The 22,731-nt window shown below is 45.8% G+C and overlaps 1 protein-coding gene across 7 annotated transcripts in view; it reads right to left on the bottom strand.

Annotated features, from left to right (window-relative positions):
- Positions 1–3,242: 3,242 nt before the first annotated feature.
- Positions 3,243–22,731, bottom strand: part of ADCY6 (adenylate cyclase 6) — a 48,562-nt gene continuing 29,073 nt past the window's right edge. For all 7 annotated transcript variants that reach the window (XM_053371484.1, XM_053371430.1, XM_053371450.1 and 4 more), the window contains 13 exons: positions 18,628–18,653; positions 18,267–18,414; positions 18,031–18,128; positions 16,173–16,260; positions 15,263–15,379; positions 14,607–14,768; positions 13,835–14,010; positions 12,329–12,364; positions 10,790–10,919; positions 9,327–9,590; positions 7,553–7,757; positions 7,287–7,411; positions 3,243–5,074 (listed from right to left, as the gene is read on the bottom strand). In XM_053371484.1, the coding sequence (XP_053227459.1) occupies positions 4,949–5,074; positions 7,287–7,411; positions 7,553–7,757; positions 9,327–9,590; positions 10,790–10,919; positions 12,329–12,364; positions 13,835–14,010; positions 14,607–14,768; positions 15,263–15,379; positions 16,173–16,260; positions 18,031–18,128; positions 18,267–18,414; positions 18,628–18,653 (1,701 nt within the window). In that variant the 3' untranslated portion in view covers positions 3,243–4,948. The remainder of the gene's footprint in view (positions 5,075–7,286; positions 7,412–7,552; positions 7,758–9,326; positions 9,591–10,789; positions 10,920–12,328; positions 12,365–13,834; positions 14,011–14,606; positions 14,769–15,262; positions 15,380–16,172; positions 16,261–18,030; positions 18,129–18,266; positions 18,415–18,627; positions 18,654–22,731) is intronic.

Here is a 22,731-nt window from a genome sequence, read left to right as displayed (position 1 = left end):
AGGGCTGATTTCCTTCAGAATGGAGAGGTTTGATCTTCTTGCAGTCCATGGGACTCTCAAGAGTCTCCTCCAGCACCATAATTCAAAAGCATCAATTCTTCGGCGCTCAGCTTTCTTTATGGTCCAGCTCTCACTTCCATACATCAGTACTGGGAAGCAGCTACTACAGCCTAGCCAAAGTTCCAGCATGCAAACCCTCTGCAGTACCAATGGGTCACAGCCTGACCCAAAGTGGGTCACAACAGGAGCACTACCTTCATGCAATTATATGGTAACATTTAAGAAATGGGTTCCCAAATGCATGTTTGGGTTAAGCATGAGACTCTCCATCTCAAGGTCATGGGTTCGAGCCCCACTTTGGGCAGAAAGATTCCTGCATTGCAGAGGGTTGGGCTAGATGACCCTTGTGGTCCCTTCAAACTCTCAAATTCTATGGCTCTAAATGTGGTTCCTGGGACTGAAAAGGCTGAAGATCCCTGCTCTACACCACCCTGCGGCAGCTCACTTTTCTATAACGGTTAGATGATCCCAACACCTTGGGCATTATCCTATATACTGTTGGCAGTGATGTGTGTAAAATATGTAACGTGTTTCTGAATTCTCCTGGACGGTGGCTGTCATGATGTGGTCCTATATGTCAAAATTACCATTACACTTAGGTTCTGGATTCAGGTAGGTAACAGTGTTGGTCTGATGCAGTCGAAATATATATATAAATAAAAAAATTGTCCAGTAGCACCTAGGAGACCAACTAAGTTTGTTCTTGGTATAAGCTTTCATGTGCATGCACACTTCTTCAGATACCTGAAGAAGTGTGCATGCACACGAAAGCTTATACCAAAAACATTACACTTTGGGTTATTCACAGTGATAGTATATTAATGACAGTATATTAATGATAAACCCTGCAAAATACCAATGCATAGGCATGTAAGTGCACACAAATTGCTTGGGCTGCAATGATTACAGTCAAATTGACTTAACAAATGTCTTTAGCCTGAATCAATCAGGTGCTGATATCTATCTATATCAGATTTAAAAATTCAAGAACTGTTGTTCACAGGTACTGTCTTGAGAGGTGCATCATCTAAAAATTAGTGAGGTGTTTTCTTCAAAAGCATCTTTATTCATACACAGATGGCATGCAGATTTAAATCAATTAAAAACCCATGTGATTCAATTGTACAATAGTGAAATCTCATGCAAGTGTGCTCAGTGGTCAAGTCCCACTGGGTTCAATGGGGCTTACACCCAGGAAATTGTGTTGAGGATTGCAGAATAGAATTTCCTAACTGTATGACAGCCCTAACATTCACAGTTCTCACAAGTTTCCATCTCCCTATATTCCATGTATTTGTGCACTGAGCAACTGGGGGTAGGAGGAAGTTGCCCAGGTAAGAAGAGAGGTAGTATATTCAAGTTTATGGCACTGGGAAGGGAGAAGAGAAAGAAGGAAACAATGTAATAGAAAGTGATCTTTAATATATAATTTATATATACACACACAAAAAGAAAAAAAGTACCAAATAAGTGCCATATTGCCCACTCTGCTCATACACCTTGTCCAAGGAACACAACTGAGCCATTTTCGCAGTAGCCCTAGAGGGAGTGGGGAGATCTGGGTTAGTTTTGTCTTTTTTTAAAGCTCACTCACTCCTACTACATAGTCTTCCCCATGGTGAGCATCAATAACTCATAGGCTATGCACAATGACAGTTGTCCATTAAAAATAATCTTTTCTTTTTTAAAAAATTAAGGAATATTAGAGCTTTTTAAACCATAAAGTAAACTAAAAAAGAATAATCTTCAACTTCTTTCCCTCCTTCTTTAAAAGACTCATTTTTTTCAATTAAAAATAGTTGTTTTCTGCTTTATCTAACCTCTTCAATGGAATAGAGATTTCACAAAGCTCCCTTGCTTCCCCATGGCTTAGATGTTCCCCAATTTAGGTGTCACTTGTGACAAAGAGTTGAGCAAAATAAACCTTGTTTCCAAGGAATCTGGTTCAGTACTGGAATCCTATGTAACAAAAGGTGGAAAGGGGGGCTGTAACTTGCCAACCTCAGATTTGAGAGGGACAAGACCCAAACTATGGTAGTGGGTGGGACATACCCATACACATGCTTGCAACCAATTCAGTCCACAGCTGCAGATTAAAGACTCCTTGGAACAGGGTCAAGTGAAATAGGCCAAAGGTGGTTCCTCCAAAGGGGGAATTGCACCCACTGCATAAAATGGGAAAATTATAGAGGAAACAGGTAGAATGTAAGCAGGCTGCATGCCTGCACTATCCAAGGTGCCCCTACAGGGGCTAGAGAAGTAGATGGAGCATTTCAAAATGGCAGCCACAACCCCATCGATCTGGGAAATAGCAAGTGCTCAATATCTGTGCCATTGGCCAGCCGCGCCAGCTACTGACCACATGGACCTGCCCTTCTACACCAAACAGACACACACTTCTTTTCAGCACACTTTCACCACTCAGCAGTGAGCTCTCTTTCAAATCTTTTTTTACACATTACAGGAAAAAAAAGGCGGACATTCAGCCCTTGCATATCAATGGGGAACGGGTGGAGAGGGTGGCGGAATTCAGGTTTTTGGGAGTAACTATCGATCAGGGCATGACTTGGAGCGCAAATACCACTGCTCTGGTGAAGAAGGCCCAGCAGAGAATTTATTTCCTCAGACTTTTAAAGAAGAACAATCTGAGTGAGAGACTGCTGGTGTCCTTCTACCGAGGCTCCATAGAGAGCATTCTTACATACTGTATTTGTGCTTGGTTCTCCAGTTGTACAGCTAGGGAGAGGAAGGTGCTCCAGAAGGTCATAACCACAGCACAAAGGATTATTGGTCAACCTCTCCCATCTTTGGAAGAATTGTACGGTTCCCGTTGTCTTAGGAAAGCAAACAACATCCTGCAGGATTCATCTCACCCGGGATACAGTCTGTTTGCACTACTGCCTTCTGGCAGGAGATATAGAAACATCAAGTCAAGGACAAATAGACTGAAAAACAGTTTTTACCCGAGAGCTGTGGCCCTTTTGAATGCTGTAACTCGATAGTGTGACCTGGGAGATTGATGGGTGTGGGTGTGGCTGGAATGTGGTTTGTTGGTTGTTGTTGTTGTTTTGCTTTTGTTGTTTTTAAGGGATGGCATCCAATTTCGTTGCACTTGTGCAATGTTGCACGTGTGTAATGACAATAAAGAATCTATCTATCTATCTATCTATCTATCTATCTATCACATGGTTTCTGAAGTTCCTATGACCAGTTAGTACTTTGGTGCAAATAGATCCCCCTTCCCACCCACCTAGGCTAATAAAAATAAAAGGAGCCAAGGGTCTTCTCCTCTTCCACCTCAGTGCCATGTTCTCGCCAACTTAAATCTGGCAATTAACACAGAGCTCTCACTTAGCTGATTTTGTCATCTACCGTGTTTCCTGCCAGTCAGGAGGGTCAGAGCAAACATTCACTAGGGCAGCCAGACCCCAAATTTGTGGAAGTCCACTTTGCTTAGGATAAGCACACCCACCCTCAAGCCTTCCAACATCTGAAATAAAGAGCAGAAGGGGGGCGGGAACGTTATTATTTTTTCTGGAGCTACATATATAATATGTATGAGAAAGACGGGGAAATACCCTCACAACCCCCAGAATCAAGGTCAGTAGAACCAACTTGACCAAACCTAAAAGATGGATAAAACAGGGGGCGGGGTGAGTGGAGAAGAGGCATGGCACTTAATAGCAAAAGATCCATGAGAGTGGGCTAGAAGGAAGGAGCTTGCTCTGTCTGCCAATTCCAGCTCCTGTTAAATAATTTCTACTTCTTTATTTTGGGGTCCCAAGTGAGTAGGGAAGAAGCTCCCGTCTGCAGAAAGGTGGAAGAGGAGGGCTGCCGACAAAGCAATCCGTCCCCTTTACTTCAGGCACCTAAGGCAGGTTTGCATCTCCACAGGGCAGCAAAACCTCGTTCTCTGGCTATTACAGGAGATGGAGTGGCGGGGGAGGCAGGGGAAAGAAGGCCTGTTTCCTTCCCATCTCTTTGGCATCAAAACCACAACCCCCAGCCACCGTCCCATTTCCCCCCTCTCAAAGCACCCCAAGTGCTTGTCATCACTCCCCTTCATTCCAACCAGACATAGCAATTTGGCAACTGAGAACTGTACCCCAAATGACAATCCCTCAGAGAGACAGACAGACAGAGAGAGAGAGAGAGAGAGAGAGAGAGAGAGAGAGATTCCCAAACATCACAGTGAGTTTGTGAGAGCGTGTTATGTGTGTGAGAGAAAGGCACACACACACACACAGGAACAAAAAGACAGAGTGGGTGTTTGCTGAGAGATGTGACCAACAAAACACACTGGGGGAAAGTCACCTCCCCCAAGAGAAAAGTGCCGTCGCTGCGCTTCTGGAAAGTCTCAGCAAAATGGCGCCATGAGAAAAATGGAGCCCCGCTCAAAAAACATCCGAGCAATGCTTCAGGTTGGAGGCGGGGCAGAAAGAAAAGGGTATAGCCTCCCTTCAACAATAAAATCAAAATGTCAGCTTTCTGGATCCACAGATAGACAAGGGTGGGGTCTTCTAACCCCTACTGCAACCTCCCTTCACCAGGTCCTTTGGTCGATCCCAAGAGCGGCAGAAGGTTCACAACAAACTTTACCCCAAAATAGCACCCACACGGGCCCAAAAGGAGGCACTCCAAGTTAGGCTTTGCTCCAAATAAATAAAAAATAAGTCTTGTATGGGGTAAAGCGACCCCCCTGACATCTCTTCTGTTTCCAAGACTATCAAGGATCCCATTTCAGAAGCTATAGGGGTTTTTCCCTTTTTAGGAGGGTGTGTTCCAAAATCCAGAGCAAAGAGAGAAAGACAGAGAGCCAATCAACCCCATGGTGCCTGACTGAGCCCAGCTTAATAGGTCCCTTTGTTAAGCAAAGGCTCTTTTCTTGCTAACTGGTGGGGCCTCCATTCAGGAAATAGGTGGTCATCTCGCCTTTGCCCTTGACCTTGATGACCCCACGGCACTCCAGCTGATAACCTTTGGCTGCCAATACCTGATATAGGTCAGTTGTCACCTAGAGAAGGGGAACAACAAGTGTTAGGAGGAAAGGGAACACGCAGTTCTGGGCAGGTGGAATTATGAGTTTAAAATTTTGTCCCTCTGCTCACAGAAAGCCTGTTGCTCTAGAAGAGATTCTGTACATGGGAGTGGGAGGCACTTTCCACAAATTCTCCCCTTTATCTTGCGGTCATATCTCCCTGTCCCCCAGCACTGTTCCAAAGGGTCACCAAATTTGGATGGTAAAAGGAGCCTGCAGAGGGAAGTTGCGATCAGCAAAATTGCCTTCTTGCCCTGCCTTGGTGAGAGGGGGAAAGCCAGACTGCTGAATAAAGCCAAACAGGTGATGTGAATCCTGCTGTTTTTGACAGCAAGCAGTTTGTGACTGAGGACAGCAAGGAAGCCAATGCAGCCCCCACCCTGCCAAAGCCTGGCATAATTAGAGCACATTTAAGCAATGCAATGATCCAGCAAATACACTGGAACTGACACAGAGATAATATAGAAACAAATCTTTTGCCACATCATCCAGGGTTTAAATCACCCAGAAAAACCATAGCAGCCCATCTGAAATACCTGTCGTGGAATACCTCAGGTTGGGCTAATAAGTCATGTAGGGTTGCCATACATCAAGAATTCCCTGGACATTGCTGGGATTCGGCCATCGGAAAATGGCCTGAAAAGAGCAACAACTTTTGTGTCCGGATGTTCACTTTTTGAAATATGGCAACCCTAAGTCATGGGATTTGGGTTTTTTTTGAGCATTTGTCTCCATTTCAGTTATTTGGCTTACAAGAAACCTAGTCCCAAAGTATTGAGGTTCAGGGCTTTAGTAGGCTTTCTGTGTCCCCGGGGAAGGACCATAAGAAAGGAAAATGGTCTTGCTTTTGGTGTAGCCACTAGGTCTACAAGCAAGGGCTCAGCCAATTGATACTAACTCACCCTGTCTTCAGACTATTTCCCTTGGTGAATACAACCCCATGAATTCATTATCTCAAGATTCTGTGACGGCCACCCACTTGGATGGCTGTAAAAATAGACTAGGTAGCTTCATGGAGGATGGATCTACCCGTGACTATTAGTGGCAACAAGCGGAACATCCTGAGGCAATATACACCCAGATGCCACAAGGGGGTGCTGCTGCTTTTAGGTGCTGCACATGGAATCTCTGAAAGCGTCTCGTAGACCATGCTGCAAACGGGATGCTGGCCTAGGCGGGACTTTTGGCTTGGTCTGGCAAATGAGTTCTTACTCTCATATAGTAACCAGAACTATTCAGAAGTGGTCAGCAGAGGGAGCCTTACTGACACAATGCTCCCGTAATATTATTTAATAGAAATGTGGATATTCCGCCCCTCCCACTTCCATGGTCTCTGAGGCAGCTCACAGCAAAGCCTGAATTGCTCCTCTTCTCACTGAAGTCTCCTCTGGACAGGATTTCTAGCTTTCCCCACCAGCCCCAATAGTGCCACCCCCCCAAAAAAAAAATTTGCCAGGAAAAACTGGCAGCAAGTAACAATTTTAAAGTGGTGGATGGAAAGCTTTTCCTCCACCAGAAATGACTCCCAACAATTGGCAAAAAAATAAAAATAAATAAATGGTGATGGTGGCCCAGGAATGAGTCAGCAACAATTCTCACTCCAATCCAGGTGTTCCAGCTGCTGGGTCTTAAAAATATCCCACCATCTCCTTGTGGGCTGTGTTACAGCTGCCCCCACCTTGAGAAAATGCTAGCTATCAACAGCAGGGCTGCCATGCCTGACGAAAAATAACTCCTTTTTTTTCTTAAATTGCTACCAATCTTTTTAGTGGGGCTTTTAGATACAGAAACGATGGGTGCTAGTGTGGAGTGAATCTTGCTGTTCAATGTTGCTGCTTGTTTTGTAAGGTTTGCTGTTTTGTTGATTTTTAACTGTTTTAACTTTGCATGGGATATATACTTTTTTTGTTAGAACTCCTGTGACTAAGGCGCTCAGCATAGATTATATTATTACAGACCTATTGAACCTCTCCTAAGGAAGTAGACTTCCAAGGTTAAATCCTGGCAACCATGAGGTCTTGTTCTTCGCATGACAGTGTAAGTCAGGCAGCCCCCCTGGTGGGGTCCCCGGCCGGCTTATCGCTCCAAGGCTGGGGGCAAGCGTACCAGGCTGCACCCTCGACCTCTGCATGGGCCTGCCAGCAACCTTAACCACAGTCAAAACAGGTCACGCCATCGACGCTCTCACCTGAATACGGTCAGGGACACCAGTGCTGTCCATACGGCTAGAGACATTCACCGTGTTGCCCCAAATGTCATACTGCGGCTTTCGGGCGCCAATCACCCCAGCCACTACTGGCCCAATATTTAGCCCTGTGGAAGAAATGGGAAGGGAAGAAAGGATGCAAAAAGGAAAATCAGTCAAAACTGAGCAGCCAACCCACTTGCCTTAAGGACACCCAATCTCTCCCCCCAATGTGGAACACCCACCCACCCTTCCCAGGCTCCACTGACCAATTTTCATTTGGAAGTTATTGAATGAGTGTTCGTTGATATATTTCATCTGCTCCATGAGCCGCATCGCGTAGTCTGCCAGCGCTGTAATATGGGAGCGCCCCTCGCGGTCATACGTGCTGTCATTCAGCCCTGAAGCCGCCATGTAGGTACTGCCAATCGTCTTTATCTTCTCCAGCTGCCTGAATGGCTCATCACTGATAATCTACAGAAAGAAGCAATGGAAGGTAATTTCTACGAATGCTGAGAGAGTCTCCTTTCATCAAAATCGCACATCTGTTTTAAAACACATACAGCTCCCAAGTTAAAACAGTTCAACGCATCGTCAGAGAGTTACGACCTCTCCTAGACAACGACAGTTCTCTTTCCCAACCTCTGGGAGGAAGACTTTTCATTGCCTACAAACAGCCGCCCAATCTTAAACAACTCCTCACCCACAATAATACAGCAAGCAGACTTAACATGGACACTGGTACCAGAGCCTGCAATAAACCCAGATGCCAACTTTGCTGCCACATACACCCAGACAATACCATCACTGGACCCAACAACATCAAACATACCATCTCAGGACTATTTAATTGCTCATCTTCTAACATTGTGTATGCTATCAAATGCCAACAGTGCCCTTCAGCTCTCTATATTGGACAAACAGGCCAAACCCTACGCCAAAGGATAAATGGACATAAATCTGACATCAGGAATCACAAGACAGAGAAACCAGTAGGAGAACACTTCAATCTCCCAGGACATTCTATACAAGATCTCAAAGTAGCTGTCATATTACAAAAGAATTTAAGAAATAGACTGGAAAGAGAAGTTGGTGAATTACAACTTATTACCAAACTTAAAACCATGGAGAGACCTGGTCTGAATAGAGACATTGGATTCTTATCTCATTATACATGATAAAGCTATTTTTGGCCATCTCATCCCTTGCTTTTTCCTGCAAGACCAATTGCAGTCGTTAGCAGTCGTCAACAGGTTTACCACACCTATCAGCCAATCACCCATTCCCACCACCCTTCTGAGTAATACCCCTCCCCACCCTCTCACTGTATATAAAGGTCTGGTGACTTCTCTTTCAGTGTCACAGCTGTCAACGTTTTCCTTTTTTTAAGGGAAATTCCCTTATTCCGAATAGGATTCCTCGCAGGAAAAGGGCAAAGTTGACAGCTATGTTCAGTGTATCTGAAGAAGTGTGCATTCACATGAAAGCTCATACCAAGAACAAACTTAGTTGGTCTCTAAGGTGTTACTGGACAATTTTTAAAATTTTTAAAATATATTTCTACTGTTTTAAAACCTTCCATGGCCACTGCCGCACTTCTCCTGAACGGCAGAGATTTTGCCTTGGTTCTCAAAAGTTTCTCCTATTTCTGCTCTGTACTCGTGCAAATGCCTGGCACTAGGTGAGAGCCTTTCTCAGAAGAATGCCACGCAGAGAGCACCAACCTCACCCTGGCACAGGGCCCCCTAGTGGGCACAGACCCAGATGCGGATTAAGACCCCTAGAGACCCTATGCACAGACAAGATTATGGTGATGCCCCCTGTGTAATTCACAATAAAAACAATACTAAACCACAAAACAGTAAGGAAGACTAACAAATATCAAATATTCATTCATGTGGCACTTTCAAAACTGAAGTCAAAAACAATAAACATGTCCTCCTTCAGCATCTATTTTTGGGGGGAGGGGGACCCTACTCATCTTTCAACCTCTTCGGTACCTCCCTTTTCCCAACCCAATGCAGACAAAAGACACGCAGTTACCTCATCGAAGTCGGCAATTATCTCATTAAGCAGCCGCAGACATTCAACCCCTTCATTGTTGGCTTCCAGCTCCACGTAGAACTCTGAGAAGTTACTGATCGAGGCAAACATGACCGCGACACATTCACACGACTGGTGGTACAACTCGTCGTTGAGGCGCTCGCGGGCCAGGAAGTGAGCGGCCACATCTTTGGGCAAGATGTTGTGCAACAGCCGACGGTTGTAGGCCTGGAGCTCCTCCATCTCCTCTTTCTCACCTGTAGCCTGGGAGAGTCGCAAAGGGAGGAAAGGAGGAGGATACCAGTTATCCAAGACGTGCGATTTCATTAAGCCTTTTGAACTTCCGCTGTTGAAGGTACCGGCCCTCCAGATGTTCTTGGGATTCCAACTCCCAGCAGCCTCAGCAAACAAGGCCGGTGGTCAGGGATGGCAGGAGTTGGGAGTCCCAACATCTGGAGAGCCACAGTTTTGCCCAGCCTGCACCACACACACCAGACACAAATTCTGCAACCTGAAGAAGTTCTGTACATCCAGCAGGACTGCACATATCCACATAATTTATTCTTTCCTGCTAGTCACAGAGAGGGGGAAAGAGCAATGTTTGGGACTAAAACTCACCACTACTAACAAAAGATCTTGCTCAATCCACTCTTCAGCTTCAGGTTTCATCACTTGTTGCCCTGTCAGTAGCCATAATCTTAAAACACAGAAGCTTACACCCCTAGTCAAGAGACGCCGTACCAGTCACTCTCCTTCCTACCATTTATTTATTAAACTTGTATATGCTTTATGTTTCGATGAATCTCAGAGACATTTACATCATCATTCAACACAAAAATGCAACAAAGTACACAACTAAATGCAACATAATGTGTGTGTGTGTGCGCGCACGTGCATTTTTATATAATCACATTAATATTACATAAAAGGATCCTCACACGAAATAATACAATTCAGGAATTCAAGAACCATGCTGTCATTACACTCTCCTTCTACCCATCACATCACTCCATCCTCTCAGTTCTCACTCCAGTGAAACCCTCAAAAACCCATAATCACGTATGAATCCAACAGGTGAAAGCCAACCCTCCCCCAATCATTTCATCTCCATCTCTCACCTTTGGGGCTATACAAACACCTTCTCCCTCTATCTCCCCTGGGGAGATCAAGCTTTTCCTCTCACTCTGGGGCAGAAGGGTCTCTGGACACAGCCACCCATAGGCTTGACTCTCACACCCTCAGAGGGAGCATCCCAGTCAATCAAACAAAAATAAAGCAAATGTCCCTTAAAATAACTTTGAATTTATAAAAGCACCAAACTAAGTAGTTCAGAGCCAATTAAAGAAGGCATGCCAAAGAGCTGAGTAAACAGCAAGAACTAACAGCATCCTTTGGAATTCCCTGGCACCAGGAGATCTCCAGAGTCATCCCAGCCTTGGCAGAAACATCACACCCTCAACTACCTGTTGTTTCCAGAGAAAGTCCAGCCGGGCCGTAGACTCCACCTGCTGGGCATGCAGGTAGAGTGCCAAAGCAAAGAGCAGCAAGATGACAGGTGTCATGTACTGTAGGGCCACTTTCCCCTCGGCAGAACTAGGAGAAAAGAGAGTAAAGGCAAGCTGTTATCTTTCTGCGCTCCTGTGCCCAATACAGCCTTGACACAACCCCTGTGCTCTGCCTGCTCCCCCAGCCTAGGGATGCCCCCTGCTCTTTAAAAACCAACCTCAGCCCATTCTCCCCCTCTGTCCCTTATGCTTGGAGTACCTTCCTGCCATGACACCAAGGGAACTACCCGAATGCACTGTCATTACATGGTTGTTATCTGGCTTGGGTGCTACATGCAGAAGGTGGAATATAAATCGAAATGGGGAAAAATTCAAACACCGTTGTTACTCCATAAAGTCCATCACTTCCACAAAGCATTTGGCATTTCTCTTTAGCTGCCATCCCAAGCTGAAATAAAAGCTGTTATTTGTGATTCCAGTTTTTTATTTTTTTTTATTTGTGGTATGCAGTTACATGTTTTTATTTAGCTTTCCTTAGGAAGCTTTGGGTTGTAGCCAAGTTATTCCTACTCAGAGCAGACTTGACTACCTTGGGTCCATTACTTTCAACAGGTCTACTCCAAGTAAAACCATTCATTGAATAATGCATGTTTATTCAAATCACTCAGAGATTGTTATATTAAGTGGTACACAAATTCCATATATAATTTGCTTAAATTTCATTTCATCTCAACGATTTATGTGTATATATACCACTTAAGCCTAACTACATATACAGTGGTACCTCGGGTTACATACGCTTCAGGTTACAGACTCCCCTAACCCAGAAATAGTACCTCGGGTTAAGAACTTTGCTTCAGGATGAGAACAGAAACCGCACGGCAGCAGCGCAGTGGCAGTGGGAGGCCCCATTAGCTAAAGTGGTGCTTCAGGTTAAGAACAGTTTCAGGTTAAGAACGAACCTCCGGAATGAATTAAGTACATAACCAGAGGTACCACTGTAACTGCATTTGCTTACCGGTATATTTGTCCCTTGCTATCATTGCTTCACCATTGCTAGGTTCTCTCCCCTCCCCTCACGTCTAAACCTGGACAGTAAGTTCCTCAGGGCAGGCACCTATATAGTGCTTCTGTCACATTGTTACTGATATAGCATCACAATATATAAACGAAACAGCACAATCTGATGCTTGCAAATCCAAAAGACTTCTACCACTCTCCCAAACCCTAAAAAACAGCCTTGGGACAGTTCCTCCCAAACTAGTACCCTCCTGATATTGTTGGACTGCAACTCCCATCAGTATGGCTTATTGTCAGGAAAGGTGGGAGTTGTAGTCCAACAACATCTGGAGATGATGTCACCTGTGCCCCCTTGCTGTACACTTAACTTTCCCAAAGCTTTGGTAACACCTTCACCAAACCTCTAGGTAGCCTTTATAACCACAACCATTCCCCACAACCACACCAAAATTGGCTCCCTTTCTGGTTCCAACTCACCAATCTTGACTACTGTGGGTCTCATTGAAGGCTGGCCTGTTGTGAGAAGGGGCAGAGAAGAATTTTTATAGAGAGAGGCCCAAGTCACCCAAGACCAACACCCCAAGCCACCTCCCACAATGAAAGGCAAATGAGATTGAAGGCGAGTTAGAAGTGGGGAAATGGGCTGGGGGACAATGAAGATTCTGGTAGTAGATGATGCACTTGAATTCTGCCCCAAGTATCTTGCAATGGGAAGAGACTGAGTAGCCTCCTCCTTAGTTTAACACCCATGTCCAGATAGAATGGATCAAAATTAGAGGTTTCTGCAGCTTTATAGAACACCCCAAGCTCAGCACAGTTTCCTTTTTCTCTGCTCCCCAAATTTAGTTGCCTACAAATCATGTTTGCCTATGCCTGGTTTATTTTTTGTAAACCACTTCAAAGTTTTATTTCAATCCAGAGGTATATAAATTTTGTTTAATAAAAATATGCAACATTAAGCTACAGTTGTTTCCTTTCTTTCACTTCTTAGCTAATAGAGCTGCTTCCGTATATAATTTGAAGCAAATTATTTTCTCAGAGGAAGGGATGTTCTTACTCCTTTCACTCAGAAATAGATTTTTCTGCTTTAAAACTCCCCCCTCCTGAGGAAGCTGCTCTCTCCTCTCCCTGGGTGGGGAAAAAGATTTGGGCACTCAAGGTGGGCACAGAAAATACAGAAGCAGTTTGCCCAGTGATGGCTTAATTTTCCACACATGGTATAAATATGAACAAGTCAAGAAATATTCAGGAAGAATGGGTTCAAGTTCATTCCGAAAGAATTTTTGGATACAAAGTCCCACTGCATCCGGTCATATTCTTGCTGGATTATTCAGAAGGGTCAGTGAAGGAAGAACACAAGGATATGATTTATTACTTGCTAGCAGCTGCTACGATCTTACATGCAGCTAAAAGGAGAATGGTTACAGCTCCCGACGATTAAAGAACTGCATAATAAGATACGGGATTATGCAGTAGCGGCAAAATGAACTTATTATATAACATCTTTAATTGTAGATGACATATGTTAAAATGGAGTAAGTCTGTCAATTATTGTAGGGCATATTGTTTTATCTTCTAGTGCCAATTATGGATTTTCTATGTTGTGAGCTGGCTGGGTTTTTGTTTTTAAGTGGGAAAAGTGCCAAAGGAATAAGAATTATCTCATGAGATAATGCATGAATGAGAACCTTTGGGAATCCACGATTCAGCTGATATCTGAAGGGCCACAAAACCACCACCACGGTGCTATATTATATTTGTTTCTGATGTTATTTGCTATTGCGGTGGTTTGTAGCTGGGCCCATTTTCTCTCGGTTACTCATGGCTGTTTGGAAAAGTTATATTTGAGGGCAACATGGAAGAAAACAAGTGCAGGGTGAAAGCTGGAAGACCCTCCCCACTTTAAATCACCCAGACAACTTCAGGGCCCAGGGTTGAAGGTTTGAGATTTTTCCAGTCCCAGAGGGGAGGGGGTATTCTTACAGGGCATTAGCAGCCACCAGCAGGTCGTAGTTGTTGAACAACACCCCCTGGGGGCCCTCGGCCACAGCCAGGTACACCACCTCCATCCCTATCAGCAACGCCAGCTTCCCAAGGCTATTGATGTGCAGGAAAACAGAGGAAGCCAGTAGACTCAGCAACACCGAGTAAGTGAAGTACTGCAGGGAGGAAAGGATAGAGATGTCAGAACGCCCCTTACAACAGCTAGATGTGCTCCCCAAAGCCCACACTCATTCCCTTGAGACAAGCGTCACCTCTCCTTCTCCCCCCTCTTAAATTTAGACAGTGTTTGCTGCCACAATATTTTTTAAAAGGAGAGATTAGATAAGTTCAAGGAGGATGGTTCTACCAACAGCCACTATCCACTGAGAAGCAACCGGGGTAGATCATCGTCCTCGTGCCTTGCTTGTGGAGTTCCCACAGGCACCTGGGTTGTGTGAAACAGGATACTCAGTTGACCTTTGGTCTGATCCAGCAGGATCCTTTTGTGTTACATTCTCCTCCTGTCTTCACAGATATGCCACCCGCCTCAGATTTCACACCTGAGCAACCTTCAAGGCCCAGTCAGGGCCACAAACCCACAAGATATCAAGGCACTCTGTGGGAGCAAGGATGTAAAGGAAGGGAGGAGAGACCATCCTTGGACTTAGAGCTAAATGCTGACCCCAGGCCCAGTCACTGAACCCTCAAGTCCCACCCACAACTCTTCACACCTCATGCAACCCCCCCCCCGATCTTTCTGAAATACACGTACCTCAGGGAAGCTGCAGCTAGAAGCACCATTTCCCTGGCAGGGCAGAGTGTCTGATGCCAACGAGTAGTTGAGGGCATGTAGGTGGCAGGGCCCCACGGCAGCTGGAGTAATGTTGAGAAACCCGGCAGCGCAGTCTTGGAGGCGGAGCCGGCTGCAAGCAAACTGGGTTGAGGGGGGAAAAATGGCCGACTATGTAGGGCTGACAGGGAACTCAATGCTGCTCTGTTTGCTCTGCCCGATCCCACCCAATGCCAGAGACTTATGGCAACCAGGATAATGGAGAGCCAATGCCTGGGCTCTGGGGCCGGAGACAGACAAAGGGTTCTTCGGAGAGTTGAAGGTTCGGAGAGGGTTGGAAGTGGGAATGCTGCTCATAATGTATACTTTCTTCCCACTTTTGCCCACTGGTAAATAGAAATTTGTACTGTTCCAAACACCTGCTTGATCTGGGGAAACAGCAGGACAAGAGAAGTGTGTGCATAACTCCCTCAAACCACTTTAGAGTCCCTCTCTCTCTCTCTCTCTCTCGTGTTTATCTCCAGCCTAGAGCAACCTTTGTGCTCTTTCCTGACTCCCATATTGCCTTGGTTCTCAATTGTCCCCACACCAGTCAAGGCCTCACTGCAAGACCTGCCCACCTCTCCCAACCCTCATACCATGTTGACAAAAGCAGAGATGAAGACCAGCAGGATGGCAGCAACACCAGTAATCGTGCTGTTCATTCGGGACTGGATAATCTTGCGGGAGACACGCTGCAAGGCGGCTGGAAAAGGCTGTGGGGAGTCACGAGAGGTCGTATGAGATGGGGGGGCCACCACCACACACCCCGTTATGCCCAAGAGGCTAGAACAAGCCTTGACTGCCCCTTCATCCACACCAGCCTGGCTACACCAGAATCAGGTGTTAGAATTCAAACCCACAGCAGGTTCTGAACCCAGGCGAAAACAGGTGGGGATTTAGCTTGCGCACTTAGGGGCAGAGCTCCTGCTTGGTATGTAGAAGGTCCCAGGCCTACTCCCTGGCAAGACCAGTTGAACAGACCAGGTTTGAGAGACCCTAGAGAGCAGTTGCCAGCCAGGGCAGCACCAGGAGAACAAATAGTCTGGCTTGGTACATAAGTTAGCTTCCTGTGTTCTGACTGGTCTGAGGAGGAAACTGCAGGGAGATTAGCCAGAAAGCCTCTTAGCTACAGTAGGCCAGAGGTGGTCAGAAGATACTCTCAGATCCATGTAAAACCTTCCAGACCCAACCTGTTCATTGGCCTGAACAATTAAGGGACCCTCCTCCTCCTGGCTGCTGACTTGCTTTGCCTTTCCTCACCCTTAAATGGACAGGAGCCTGACACCAGGGCAGCAGGCCTGTCTGCTCAGCCCAGCACATCAGGGGGGTGACGCTGTGGCAAAAACCCAGGAGCTGCACAGACTGAACCCACACACCTCACGCTCAAAAGGCATAAGGGGTGTTCCCAGGTGGAGTCCAAGGGCTGGCAGAGGGAAGGTCAGGAAGTCTTTGGGATAGTCATGAGTCACAAAGACATGGGATCCCAATGAAGAGAAAATCACTCACGCCAAGGCAGGAGTAGATGGCACAGACAAAAAGGATGGTGGCCAGGATGACAAAGATGCTGATATAGGCGCCAAGCATCAGAGGGGAGCTGCGGGGAGACAAGGCAGAATCAGCCCCACCAGTCAGGAGAACACCATAACGCGTGTAGCTTTCCACCACTCATCAAATGTTGGTGGACTCCAACTCCCACCAGTCCCTGTCAGTGTGGCCAATGGTCAGGGATGGCAGAATTGTGGTCCCAACAAGATCCAGGCCCCAGGTGCGGGGAAGGCAGAAGTACTACGTAAGTTAACAATATTGTGCATATTGTTGGAAGACAGAATGTTAAATTTAAAAAATTTAAAATAGTGTATTGTGTGGGTTTTCCACTAGTGGTGATCCCTGACTCCCAAGACCAGTTTGGCTGTGTTGGTAAGTCACTTCTCCTCCTCTTTTTGCTTAAGAATCAGCCTGAAAGCAAAAACCTCCACAACAACAGCCTGTGCTCTCCCCACTTCCCCATTTACCCCTCCTTCGCTCAGTGATATCCCCAAATTAGCCATTTAATCAGTCTAGCATATCGCCTTTTCTCACAATGTTGTCACATGGCATCTGCCAACCGCTTCTGCATCAGGTGTGTAACACGGGCGAGAGGGGGAACTTGGGTGTCGTGGTTCAAAGTGTAAATATACTCACAGGTAGACAGCACATCTATGCTCCCTAATAACTGCAACTGAAATCCTTCCCTCCTCTTCCCCTAAAACATTTGTGGCAGCAAATAATTTTACTGACTGGAATCCTGGCAGAGTTGGCTAAATATATGAGGGATATCTTGGGTTATCCAATTGAAAACTGAAACCCATTGGTTCAAGCAGCCTTCCTCCACACTTGTGGACAAGGAGATGGAGTTGAGAGGACTGTGGTTCAGTGGTACGACACCTGCTTTGCATGCAGGATGTCCCGGACTCAATCCCTGGTGTCTCCAGGCAGGGATCGGAAAGACTCCCGTCTGAAATCTTGGAGAGCTTCCACCAGCTGGAGCTGAGAATAATGACCAAGAAGGGGCCAATAGTTGGAATTGGGAGAAAGCAGCTTCCTATGACTTTGAGGTTCCCCCGGCCCAATTTCTTCCACAGTGTCAGGGTGTGCCTTGATGGGGAATCAGTGGCTTGAGGGTCCTGTGCATCTGTTGGTGGCACATGATGGCAAGTAGTGCATAATAAGCCTTTATGAGAACTAGGTGTGCTTAGGACCAGTACGTTTCTGAGCACAATTCAAAGTGTTGGTGTTGACCTTTAAAGCCCTAAATGGCCTCGGCCCAGTATACCTGAAGGAGCGTCTCCACCCCCATCGTTCTGCCCAGATGCTGAGGTCCAGCGCCGAGGGCCTTCTGGCGGTTCCCTCATTGCGAGAAGCAAAGCTACAGGGAACCAGGCAGAGGGCCTTCTCAGTAGTGGCACCCGCCCTGGGGATCGCCCTCCCATCAGATGTCAAAGAGACAAACAACTACCTGACATTCAGAAGACATCTTAAGGCAGCCTTGCTCAGGGAAGTTTTTAATGTGTGACATCTTAGTCTTATTTTTGGTCTTTGTGGAAGCTGCCCAGAGTGGCTGGGGAAACCCAGCCAGATGGGTGGGGTACAAATAATAAATTATTATTATTATGCATCTGTACATGCCACCTTACCTCGCCTATGGCTACCATATGCAGCAATGGAGAAGTGTGGGATGCAGACCCACTGCACATACTGGGATCCTGTGAAGCATGTGCCTTCACTGTGTGTGCACATGAACGCACACACATGGGCATGAATGCATATGTACCACGTTTGCAGAAAGAGTACATGACGAACGTACTCTTGCATATGTGTCACTCACTGCGGGAAGATGACAATCTGGATGCAGCAAATGAAGCAGAAGACGAGCACGGTGCAAGCCACGTAGCCACCAAAGCGGGTATCCACCTTTTTCGAATACTGCAGGGTGGAAGGAGAAGAGAAAGGGAAGTTACCAGCGGGGAAAAGGGGTGGTTCTGCCTGAACTGGAACAAAGAGGTGTGGGATTTCCATGCCCAGATTGAAAACTGAAGACTCCAGAAGCAAATGGGAAGGTACCTTCTTCTCCAACTCTGGCTTCTGGAAAGTGAGCAGGAAGCGTTTGACATGGTCCTTGCGCAGCTGGTCAATGCTTCGAGCATCAATGGCTCTGCCCAGAAACTCATCAACTTCATCTTCAGGGTTCAGGGCCTCCTGCGTGCTTCGGCTGCAAGAGGCAGATGTCCCAGTTTTATGACTAGTCGTGGGGGTATCAAGTGGCAGTAAAGCAAGCCTTGCCAGTGAAGTCCCTCCCCCCACATTCATCTCGCCACTCATTTCAGAATCAGCTCCCAGACTGTCCCAACACAGGCAAGGGGCTCTAACTGGCACAACCTCCCTGCCCGCTGCTAGGGTCCCAAGAGCGAGGCAAGATACTCACTTGTCTTTGCTGGAATCATCAATACCCTGAGAAAGGAGAGGGAGACAGAGAGAGGAAACAGATATTTATATTTATTCATAAAAGTATTTTTGTACCACCTTATCTTAAAATACTAGGGTGGTTTGCAACAACAAAATATTAAGAGCCATTAAAAACAATTCAAAAAATCATCCAAGTATCTGGCTAATTAAACAGCTGCAAAAGCCTGTTGGCCTAAAAACAGTATTCAAGAGACACCAGAAAGTCAAAAGCATGGAGGCCCATCAGATCTTTGCTAGAAGACTTCTCCACAGTGTGGATATCATTCAAGTGTTCAAGTGTTCACAGCGGATTTTAAGAAAATTGTATACACATGCACAATGTAGAACTTGTGATATTTTTAGAATATTAATATATAACCATGCAATCTTTACTGTGAATGTCTAAAGTGCAGAAATGGCTAACAACTGTGAGGGAATGCTATGAGTCTTAAAATACAGTGGTACCTCGGGTTAAGTACTTAATTCGTTCCGGAGGTCCGTTCTTAACCTGAAACTGTTCTTAAGCTGAAGCACCACTTTAGCTAATGGGGCCTCCTGCTGCCACCGCGCCACTGGAGCACAATTTCTATTCTCATCCTGAAGCAAAGTTCTTAACCCGAGGTACTATCTCTGGGTTAGCGGAGTCTGTAACCTGAAGGGCATGTAACCTGAAGCGTATGTAACCTGAGGTACCACTGTACCTGCAATATTTATTTATTTATTTATTTATTTATTTATTTATTTATTTATTTATGAGAGCGGTGGGGAATCTCCAGTGCATTGGTCCATTAGGGGGTCCAATTAGGGCTCTGGGGTCATATCCCCCAAATCACACACCTGCCAATCAGCTGGTGGGTTGGGAGGAGAATTGTTTAAAATCCTGCTATGTATTGCTTCACCAAAATACTGCTAATGTGGTATAGGGGTTAGAGTGCCTGGGAGACCAAATCCCCACTCAGCCATGAAACCCACCTCCCAACCTAAACTGGGATAAAATGGGGAGGGGGAGAACCATCAATACCAACTTGAGTTCCTTGGAGAAAAGGTGGATAAAAAATAAAATATGAATAATAGTAATAATAATAATAGAGAAATATCTACGTAAAATATTAAAACAGCAGAGCATAGCATACAGTTATTAAAACCACATAAGATCAGGACACAAGAGTAGCAAAAAGACCTGGGGGGAGGGAATGGTATTCACCTGGTGCTGAGAAGATAAACCAAGTCAGTGCAAGGCAAATCTCTCTTGGGGAACACATTTCAAAGGCAGGGTGCAAACAGAAAGAAAGTTCCATCTTGGCTCCCTTCCCACCTCTCCTTAGATGGAGGGAGCACTTGAAAATGGGCTTCCAAAGTCACCCAAGTCATTTAGAGATCTGAAGGTCAAAACCAGAACTTTGACTCATGCCTACAAGCAGATAGGAAGCCAGCACAGTTGTTTTCAAAACTGGTGAGAGACAATCAAAACCCCAAATTCCCAGCCGCAATCTTCAGTATTTTAAACCACCTGAAGCTTCTAAGGGGGCTCCTCATATAGCACACTAAATACAATAATCAAAATGGGATGTTATCAGTGCATACTAAACTGCAGTTTGGAATCTCGGCCAAGGGGAAATCACATCTGGTGTACCACCCAAGGTGGTAAAAAGGATCTAGAAGCTGAGAAGGCCACTGGGTTCTCCACCAAAAGATAACGTCAGTCCAAATAGCATACCAAGACTACAGATCTAATCCTTAACCGCAGCCAGAACAGGCTGAACCACACTTTCTTGGTCAGATAAGCCATGCATAGTAGCTCCATCCTGTCTGGACTGAGTTTCAGTTCAAGAACCTTGCCCCAAAATGGAATGTTTGTAATGTCGGGGGGCGGAGGAGGGAATCTTTGAGTGCCCTTTATCAAGAATGGTCATAGAATTGTAAAGTTGGAAGGAACCCAAGGGTTATCTATTCCAACCCTCTGAAATGCAGGAAAATGGTTATACCTTGATTTTCTTTAAAAGGTAGTCTTATCTCAGAAAGAGACATTTTTAGCCCCTAGACCCAGCAGATGAAACTACCCCAGGCAGATGTAATGAGCCAGGAAGGGCAAGGATGGAGCACCCAGCCAGCAGGTTGCCCCCATCCCTCAGAGCAGCCTGTCGATGGCTTCAGGCCTCAGTGACAAAATGTGACTCAGTGGTGTTCTGAACATGATCACAGAGACGGCAGTAAAGGAGGCATTCCAGTCCGTGCAGATATGAGCAATTCTGCCTTTGAAATGATTAGCAAATAAGTCGCAGCTGGCCTCTGGGGAGTCTTTAACACCTGGATATGGGCTCAGATGGAGAAAGTCACATACCCTCCAGTGGATGGTATTGTGAGGTTACAACGGTGAGGGGGAAGTGTTGTTCCTTCACTGAATCTACTGGGTCAATAATGGCAGTCATGAACAGTTACCTGCGTTTGGTTGGATTCGCTACTGCCAACACCATGCTAGCCAGTGCAGCAAACCAAGGAGCAAACCGACTCTTTCTAGCGGGAGTGATGATTTCACCTGTCTGAGTCACCTCCATGTTCCACAGAGCAAAGCATTGACAGAAACACTAGCCCCAAACTGCCCAAGGCCTTTCAGGAATCCAACAGCCTCTGAAAGCAGGCCATCTTAACAGGTTCCTCTTCAACAGGATAGCCGTAAATCTAAAGTCCTGTTCAGGCACTTGAGTCAAACTCATAAGGGCCCAGACTGTGTATGGGTGGAAGAAACTGTTAAGTTGTGGGTGAACATATCAGACGACACAGCGATTCTTCAAACAGCTCTTGTTTATTCACAGGCCAGGACAGAACTGAACTGAAGGGTTCAGTCAGCCTGCTTATATAGAGTTCCACTACAACGTTACTGTAACAACTTTCTAAAACTATCCAATCACTGAACGTCACTTTCGATCCCTTATTTGCATAACTATCTACAGTATCCCCCTGCTGGCCCAGGGTGAGAACTTCAGTACATAACAGAAACATTGGCCCCACCTTGTGACACCCCCAACATGCAGAGTTCCTGGTCATCATCCAGCTGAATACACTTTTTTAATCTCTTTCCAGACCTGAATGTGAGACCTGGGAGCAGATATGTGGGGCATTGGGGGAAAGGGTCTTGCTGGTGCCCACAACACAGTTTTTTGCCCTCATGCCTTTGGCCAAGTAGGGCTTAATCTGAGCAGGAAGTGATCCAACCATAATTAGAGGAAAAGGTAAGTAACTCAGAAATTCATGTAGGGCTGAAGTGACCCCAAAATGCTTCACTCCTAGGCCCCAAGCAAGCACAAGTCAAAGCCTGAGCCCAGAGACTTTCCTGAGGCACCAGAACCACCACCAAACCATTCCACTGTATTGAATTAGCTAAACCACAACAACAGGTGCTGGGAGCAAAGGGCACTGCCAGATCATGCAACAGCCACCAGTATCGTGGCAACCAATCAGCCACTACCAAACCATGTCAGACAATGGGCTGCCACCACTGGCAGAGTTGCTCCTCCTACCATGCTAATGAAGCTCCTCCTAAGATGCAAAGAATGCCATGGCAACAGATGCCACACCACAAAACCCCCTGAGCAACCAGTGCCATAGCAACAACCTGCAATCGACCAATCAACAAAGTAACAGCAACCCTTCACAGTGAATGACACAAGACTACGGGTCGTCCCTTAGCAACCAGCAAACAGTGACTATATGATGAAGAAGAGCACATTAAGTGGTAGTGGTGGTTTTTTTTAAACTCTGGAATTATGCAAATTGGTGTAAAATCTTGCTCAATTCACACTTTACACTGTTGAAATCAGGGTAGCGGCTACAAGGTTCTGTATACAAGTTTTCTATTGCCAGAAATTGAGATAGAGTCTCTATGACCTATCATTTCTTAGACTAAGAAGTCTGGAGAGATATTGCATTAAAAAACCAACTTCCATGCGGAGCTGACAACCTAGACAACCATGTTTTATTTATGCAGGGCAAATGGGATTTTTCCAACACAGAAAAACTTAGGTGCAGTGAGAACAAACAACTGTTGCAATGCACAAAGTCTCACTTTAAAAACCCCCAACACTCT

This window comes from Podarcis raffonei, chromosome 2, assembly GCF_027172205.1.
Source record: "Podarcis raffonei isolate rPodRaf1 chromosome 2, rPodRaf1.pri, whole genome shotgun sequence".
Taxonomy (NCBI): domain Eukaryota; kingdom Metazoa; phylum Chordata; class Lepidosauria; order Squamata; family Lacertidae; genus Podarcis; species Podarcis raffonei.
This window is presented reverse-complemented; position numbering and strand designations above follow the sequence as displayed.